General features: G+C 45.1%; 1 protein-coding gene across 1 annotated transcript in view; it reads left to right on the forward strand.

The window, feature by feature from the left end:
• The window catches only part of SPEG (striated muscle enriched protein kinase), a 174,049-nt gene that overhangs the window by 154,369 nt on the left and 10,924 nt on the right, over positions 1 to 8,756 (forward strand). The window contains 5 exon segments of the mRNA XM_042458763.1: positions 107 to 262; positions 848 to 964; positions 2,511 to 2,678; positions 2,804 to 2,926; positions 5,628 to 5,792. Coding sequence (XP_042314697.1) covers positions 107 to 262; positions 848 to 964; positions 2,511 to 2,678; positions 2,804 to 2,926; positions 5,628 to 5,792 — 729 coding nt within the window.

The raw sequence follows: 8,756 nt of genomic DNA on the forward strand, positions 1-8,756 counted from the left end.
TGCATGCAGGAAGGAGAAACCAGCAGTATGCCAACCAACCCCCTCCCCTAATTCCCAGAATTCAGTTGGCTTGGGCAAAGCCCACTCATATCTGTTGTTTCCATAGTTTCTGGTGATGTTCACCGACGCAGTTCTCGCTGGGAGCGCTGGAGTTTATCCCGAGCCAAGAAAGACAAGGTTGCATCACAGCCCAACATTCCTGCTAGCCTGAGAGGGGAAGGCGTCATCATTGTGAGTCAGCCCTATGTCCTCAGTGAGTCAGGTATGCCTTCTCATGCTGCTATGTGATGAGTTCAACCTGATGGGGTGGTCTCGGGGAAACTGAGTTGTCCTCCCCTGTTCATCTGTACTAGGAAGTTCCAGCTCTTCTGCTGATTTGACTGGGCCATTCTAGGAAAACATAATAGTAAAGGATTGCGCTTGAGGTGCTCTCTCCATCCTTTTTCACTTTTTCTCATGCAACTCTATAGGACTGGAGGAGGGAAACTCAGGCCCATGCACCTAAACTGGACATGGAGGACTGGAATTCAGCCCTGTGTAGGCTCCCCATCAATCCCTCCCTGAAGAAGCTTTCTGGAATTCCCAGTGTCTCTGACAAGCAAGATCCATACTATAGATCTATAGCAGTGTTCCCAACCTTTGGTCCTCCAGCTCTTTTGGATTTGAGCTCCCATTATCCCTGACTGTTAGCCACATTGGCTGTGGCTTCTGGGATCTGAAATCCAAAACAAATGGCTCTATAACATACGACATAAATTTGCCAAAGAAATAACATTCCTGACCTGTTCTTTAGTACCAATCACAACATCCTCAAATTTATTCCTTCTATCCTTTTTTTCCTGCCCAGACTTCCCTCCAGTTTTCCACATAAAATTGAAGGACCAGGTATTGCTGGAGGGAGAAGCAGTGCAACTGTGCTGCCTTCCTGCAGCCAGCCCTGCTCCTCATATTCTATGGATGAAAGGTAAGTTGTGCATTATAAGGAGAACATGTGTGCTATATTTGGGTTCCAAAAAAGGAGACATCTTCCAAATTCAGGAAGGAGCGTCCTACGTCCTGCTTGATTTGTCCCACAGAATATAAGGTTTAACTTTCCCCCCATCCACTTAGCAATATCCCATTGGTCCAATGGTTATGCTGCCAAATTGTCATAACCGGATGACACCCAAGGCAGTTTCATCTTTAAGTATTAAATAAATATTGGGAGTCATTCAAACCTGAAAATTTAGCAGTGAGCTGAAAACTTTCAAGACTTGATTTTTGCAATGCGCTCTACATGGGGCTACCCTTGTGCCTAGTCTGGAAACTCCAGTTGGTACAGAATATGGCAGCCAGGTTGGTCACAGGAACAGCAAGGAGTGACCATATAACACCAATATTGAAGTCACTCCACTGGCTGCCTATCAGTTTCCGGGCACAGTACAAGGTGTTGGTTATCACCTTTAAAGCCCTACATGGCTTGGGCCCAATCTATCTAAGGGATCGCCTGCTTCCATATAATCCGCCCCATACACTCAGGTCCTCTGGGAGGAATTTATTACAGCCCTTAAAGACCAGGTTGACAGCGACCTCCCAGAGGACATTCTCTGCAGCCGCTCCCAATTTATGGAATGGCCTGCCGGACGAGATCTGTGAAATTACCAATCTAGAGAGCTTTAAAAAGGCCATTAAGATGGATCTCTTCCGGCAAGCCTTCCCGGAATAAAATGCTCGGCCACAAATAAGACTTCCCATCCAGTGAACTCTGCCCATGATGATTTTTATTTAGCTTAGTCGGTTTTACTATGTAGTTTTTAATCTTACATTGTTTAATCTTGTTTTAAGGGGGGTATTATGTATATATGGATGTATTTTACCCTGTTGTACACCGCTTTGATTGCCTGGCAAAAAGTGGGATAGAAATAAAAAAAGTTATTATTATTTTTATTATTTCATTTGGAGGGTAGGACCAAAATGTAGATATAGCGGGCCCATAGTATGCACTGGGTTTGGTTCCAGAAACACCCCCCCCCCTTGATATTGAAATCCAAGAATGCTCAAATCCCATTAAAATTAAGGTGTAATAAAATGAATTCCCATAATTAAAATGGGAGGCCTCAGGTTTGATTTTTTGAAATATATATATATATATATATATATATATATATATATATATATATATTCAAGCCATGGATGGTTGAATCAGTGAATAAAAAATCCGTGGATACAGAGGGTCAATTGTATATGGAACTGTGCTACCACCATATTTGTGTGGTGCAAATAATCTATCCTTTACTTTAGTTGCCACCTAAAGTGGCTGTGTTCATTTGGAACCCTGAAATGCAGTGGAACTCCATTGGAATTTGGACCCCTTAGTTTCAATTGGGAAGGAAATCCATGTTACATGTTGAGGCATGTTGGTACCTGCCTGTGGCAGAGAAGCAATAGAGCTATGGGCATACATGAAAAGCAATATGCACTACTGATGGACTTAGTATGCTGGTGTGGATCAGTATTCCTGTTTTCCACAGATAAGCATGCCCTGGTATCAGAAGGACTTCTTAACATTGTGGCATGCAAGGATGGCCGCCAGCTGCTTACCATCTCCAAGGTTGCCAAGAAAGATGCAGGCTTATACGAATGCAATGCCACTAATGCCCTGGGCACTGCCACCAGTTCCTGCACCATTGCTGTGGCACGTAAGAACATAAAAGAGTGTCTCCTACAACCCTCTCCTTCCCCAGACAAACGTGTGGCCTTGTCTTTGCCACATATTTTGTGTGCTAAGTAATTAAATTCTCTTTTTTATACCTACTTGGAACAGGACTTCCTGGGAGACCAGGCACCCCAGAAATCCCTCAGAAGTACAGGAACACTGTTCTGGTCCTCTGGAGGCCAGCAGATAGCCAGGCACCTTGCACATATACGTTAGAACGCAAGATAGATGGTATGTAGATGTTGGATGTTGCCAATATTGTCAATTTTTTGCTATTTCCTTTGGAGAACCCTTAGCGGTGTCACATGTACTCCCCAGCTCTTTGTGGACATCTGCAGCATCATATCCACCCCACCCCACCCTTGTTGTTGTTGTTTTGTGCCTTCAAGTCATTTCTAACATATTGCTATCCTGAGGCAAACCTATCATTTGGCAAGATTTGTTCAGAGGGGATTTGCTCTTGTTTTCCTCTGAGGCTGAGAGAGAGTGACTTGCTCAAGGTCACCCAATGGGTTCCTATGGCTGAGTGTAGATTTGAATCCTTGAAATTTGAGTTGTACTCCAATGCTAAAACCACTGTATCACACTGGCTTTCTCCCCATGAAATTATAAATGGAATTCAGGGGCCATTCAGACTACCTTTTACCCCGGTTCAGAAACCGGATTAAACACGGGAAGTTCGTATTGGCCCCGATTCTTCCACAATCGAAATGGAGGCTTTCACACCCATTCAGGGGCAAATGCCCCTTGCCGTGGGTCTTTCAAAGTGAGGTTTTACTGGTATCTTTTAAGAAAAACTGGGTCCTGGCAAATATGAACTTCGCCCAGATCATGATCAGGTCAAGTTCAGGGCAGGGATTAGGTCAGAGGGAGGGCAGAGAGCAGAACATGCCTCCCCTTCATTGGGGTGGAGGAGGAGGAGGAAGGAGCAGGAAGAAGGGAGCCATGGAGGGCAGGATCGGGGCGAAGGAGGAAGGAGCAGGACGAAGGGTGCCATGGAGGGCAGGATCGGGGCGAAGGAGGAAGGAGCAGGACGAAGGGTGCCATGAAGGGCAGGATCGGGGCGAAGGAGGAAGGAGCAGGAGAAAGGGAGCCATGGAGGGCAGGGTCGAGGCAAAGGAGGAAGGAGCAGGACAAAGGGTCAAGTTCAGGGGAGAAATTAGGTCAGAGGAGGGCAGAAAACGGAACATGCCTCCCCCCTCGCAGGCAACTTTCTCTCCCTTTTTTGGGTGTGGGGGGGTAATTTTTATTTTTGACAGACTATGTGAATAGTTCTACAGGTAGATACATATTGATAGAATGTGTCTGCTTGTGCTACATTTTCCTTTCATTTGCTTGCTGCCGGCACGGCACCTCATTTTGCAAGAGGCTTCTTTTTTAATTATTTTTTGTGTGTGTAATATGCAAATGCTACAATGCAAATGGTATAAATGTTTCTCTTTCAATTTGGCAAATTGATACAATATGTGAATGCTTTTGCTACATATGTGTATTGTAAGGCATTCTGGGGTGGCAATGAGGGAAAGCAAAGGATGCAGAGTTGGCATTCTGAGGCGAGGTATTATTATTATTATTATTATTATTATTATTATTATTATTATTATTATTATGGGAAGAAGATGGCATGGGGGGAGACAAGGGCTTCAGAGGTAGCATTGGCTTGGAAGCGAAGGGGAGGCTAGAGACTGGCATGTGGAAATCCATGACTTTGAGGTAGTCACACTCTCTCGGCCTCAGGGGAAAGGCAATGGCAAATCTCCTTGGAACCAATCTTGCCAAGAAAACCCCAGGATGGGGTCGTTTTAGGGTTGCCATAATCTGTAATGACCCAAATACACACAACACACACGCACACACCTGGAGGTTTTTAAATTTGACAAGTTGACAGAATATGTGCACATTGCTGCCACTTTTTAAAAAAAAGAAAAGGAAGGGGGAAAGCACCCATTCCGTTGGCCAATGGCTGTAGGATAGGTCACCTTTGATGAAAGCGGAAGTAAATTTGATTGACAACAGAGGAGGCTCCATTTTAAACCGGTACCGCAAATGTGAACGTCAGAGAGGTAAATTACCCTGGTCAAGGTAAAAGATAGTGGGCACTTGTTTCCAAGGAGATTCGAGATGGGGAAACCCGGATCTGCCCAGTTCTATCCAGAGAAATGGGTGAGTGAGAATGGGGCCCAAGTTTCGTTCTTTTGAGTCTACAGTGCACCACTTGTCACCTGCCTGGTCATGCTGCCTTTGATTGATTGCCTGTTCCTGAGGAACTGATGGTGTGCCAAGACAGGGAAGGGGCTCTTCCTAGGCTCCCTTCCACACCTCACTGTGTTCTGTACAACATCAACAGCCCAGTTGATATTAAGAGGTCCTCAGCTGTGTGGAATGATGTGAAAAGCGTTCAGAAGAGGAAGATGTGGCAGCTGGCAATGAGTGTTGGACCTCCATTTGCAAACGTATAATTCCAGTATTGTCAGTCATTTCTGGGCCAATTGCTGCATATTAGAGCCCTAAATGGCTTGGTTGCAGGATGTCAAATTACTCTAAAAATTGCATTCTTCCACCTGTAGTTGAATTCCCTGCTTCAGGAGGCCCAACTGCTTCCCTCTTTATTGTTGTTTTCAGTATGTTTCTTGTTACTTATATAACTGCACCATTGGTTAGCTTTAGTTTTCCCCCCTGCCTTATGTAATTTTAAGCTATGGCATCTCAATTTTAGCTTGCTTCTTTTTTGTTTGTTCATTTAGTCTTAATTGTTTTACAGAATGCATGTTGGTTCTGTTGTTAAGAGTCACCCTAGGGGATCTATGAGAGGTTGAAAGGCAAGAGAGTACTATTTTAATTTATAATATTATGCATGCCCCACATAGCACCAGGTCGCTCTGTCTCCAAAAGAGCCACTCCAGCTGCTGATATCCATGTGTTCCTCCCCCAGGAGAACATGAGTGGAAAGTAGTCAGCTCTGGCATTGCTGACTGTTATTTCAATGCAACAGATCTACCAGTGGGGAGCACCGCCAAGTTCCGTGTTGCCTGTGCCAACAAGGCTGGACAAGGTCCCTACAGTAATCCCTCAGGGAAGGTGTTAATTGAGAGCACAGGTAAGAAGGAGGCAAACTTCATTCCTTCCTTCCTTTTTTGTCTATTTGGAGCATTTCAACTTAACCCACAAGCATCCAGAGCCATACCTCATTAATAAGGCAGTTTCTATCCTTAGGTTACAGTACAACAGTGCATCCCAAGTGATCTGATATGGGGGACTGGCAATTTCCTCTGCCACCCACTGTTCTAGTATGCTCAAGGACATATTGGCTGCAGATTTAATCATAGAATCATAGAGTTGGAAGAGACCACAAGGGCCATCCAGTCCAACTCCCTTCCCTGTTGCTTCTTTCTTTCCTGAACTCTCATCATGGATGGGCAGCCAGTGGCAGGGCCAGCTCTAGGTATTTTGCCACCCTAGGCGAGAAATATTTTGGCACCCCTGTCGCCCCTCATAATTATTTTCAGCCCTTGATCTCCGCTGTTTCATTTGTTAAAGCTAAACATGACATAAAACTTAGGTTCCAATCTCTCCTCACAGTACTGAGAATTAGTCAAAAAGCCAATTAGGTTTTTACAGGTTAAAGACTTTTTTATTGCTGTGATATTTGGAATGGAGACTAATGCATACATATTCCTTTTGCAAGCTTGAAGCATTATTCATTCTAATGATGTGGAAAAATCTGGATCCCATCCCATGAGTTTGTGGGGTAGTGGTGGTCCATCTATGACCCCTAAAAACTAAAAATCTTCACCCAAGGGGCAGAAAAGGATGTCACAAGAAAGGGAAGAAAACCAGTAGAGTCACCAGATGAGAGGACCAGGGCTGCAGTTTGACACCACTTTAGCTGCCTTTGGCTCCCATGGTGACCAGCTGTCCTAACCACAAAGGAGGACAAGGCACCGCAAAATATAGGGCTTTCAAGTAAAATGGAGGACATGACCAAGTAAAAGCTGAAACCCCTCATATAAATATAAATTCATGCTTCTTAGTGATGCTCAAAAGGGAGGACATTTTTGGAATTCCTCCTGGACAGAAGACTGAAATGTAAGATATACCCCAGTAAAAGACGACATCTGGTCATCTTGCTGGTTCCATGCTTTGGAGCCCTGGGATTTGTAGTTTGTTGTGGCTCCACTGCTCTCTGACTGAGAAGGCGAATTCTCCTCCAAAAATCCAAGTCCCAGGATTCCATAGCATGGAGCCAGGGCTGTTAAAGCGATGTCAAATTGCATTATTTCTGCAGTGTAGATGCAGCCCATGAAAAAAAGATGGGAATGGCTCCAGGGCGAGAAAGAAAAGACACATAGTAGGCACAACCACCAAGAGTGGGCAAGCCACACTCTCTCAGCCACAGCAAGTAGCTCTCTCTCCTTGCTACTCACTCACAGGCTGGCAGCTGCTGGCTGCTCCACTCTCCTCATCCTCTGAATTCCTGCCACACACACTCTCTCTCTTTCTCTCTCTCTCTCTGGCCTCCTGGCTCCCTTGCTGCCCCTCTGGCACCCCCTACAGATTGCGCCCCTAGGCAGTGGCCTACCTGGCCTATATGGATGGGCCGGCCCTGGCCAGTGGCTCAGGAACCATTACTAGTCCACAGAATACCAACTTGAGTAGCACTGATGCACACAAAAAGAAAATAAGCTTGGAGGAAGGAGGAAACAAACATGATGTTGACGGATCGTTCAGTTGCCCAAACTGACAGAAACAGATCTTTTCAGGATTAGATTGTATTCAGGTTACACAGTCTGTTATCTTTCTGGAATGGCTTGTTGCTCTTTTATACTGATCTTTCTATTCTGCCTTTACATTCTTTTCACAGAGTTCTTCTTTTTCTTCTCCCCTTGTTTTAGGACAAAATAGTTCCTCATAAAGCCCGCTGGTGGTAGTTGGGGGGAATGACTGAGTGAGTGAGCACCAGTGGAAATTGTATAGTGGCATTTTACAAGGGCCCTTATCACACGAGGAGTTTTGCAGCTCAGATGAAGAGTCACTACTGGTCCAGCCATGCGAATTCACATTATAGCATGATGTATTATCACACCTGATTGATTTCTATGGGGGATCGTTCTGAGGTGGATCCACAGTCAAGCCAGAATAACTCTTCATTTTTGTGAATTCAGTAACAAGCGAATTAACAAAAATTGCTTCTAAGCTCACTTCGATTTCACTCCGAATTGGTCTGGTGTGGAATACAACTTTGCTTCTGTCCCAGTACAGTCCCTCAAACCTCCAAGGTCCTACATTCCCATGATGCCATGCTGCAATTTTGCCCCATTTGCTTCTGGTTCCCCCCCCCCCCTCCGCTTCCATTGCTGCCGAGGGGAAATGCGGTTGTTTCCGGTGCCGCTGGGGAAAGGGCAGAGAGCTACTGGGGAATGAATCTATTCACGTTTTAACGTGGACAGGGGACATGCTGGCAAGGAGGGGGAAAGTGGCTGTTTCCGATGCCGCTGGGGAAGGCTGCTTGTATGACTGGAAAAAACGGACCATATATTCTATAGAAAGGCTGCTTGTGTGGCTGCAAAAATGGACCATATATCCCATAGAAAGGCTGCTTGTGTGGCTGCAAAAACAGACCATATATCCCATAGAAAGACTGCTTGTGTGGCTGCAAAAATGGACCATATATTCCATAGAAAGGCTGCTTGTATGGCTGGAAAAACAGACCATATATCCCATAGAAAGGCTGCTTGTGTGGCTGCAAAAATGGACCATATATCCCAGAAAAAGAGTGCTAGTTTGGGTGCCAAAACGGACTCTAAAGCCCATAGAACATGAAGCAATCTTTCATGTGAGGCTAGCATTCATGTGAAAGTGGAACCAGGAAGTGGCCCCCTTCTTCACCCCAGAAGTTCAAAGGTTCACAATGCGTTCAGACCCCTACCAAGCATGCACAAGGGTCCCAAATTGAATCGTTGAATCTGCATGGTATGTACTGGTGTGGTAATTCAATGTGAACTCGCTCCGCTTTGACCCAGTAATTACCACAATTTTGTTCTTCACGTGTGATAGTTCATCA

The sequence above is a fragment of the Sceloporus undulatus genome, chromosome 1 (assembly GCF_019175285.1).
Source record: "Sceloporus undulatus isolate JIND9_A2432 ecotype Alabama chromosome 1, SceUnd_v1.1, whole genome shotgun sequence".
Classification (NCBI taxonomy): Eukaryota; Metazoa; Chordata; class Lepidosauria; order Squamata; family Phrynosomatidae; genus Sceloporus; species Sceloporus undulatus.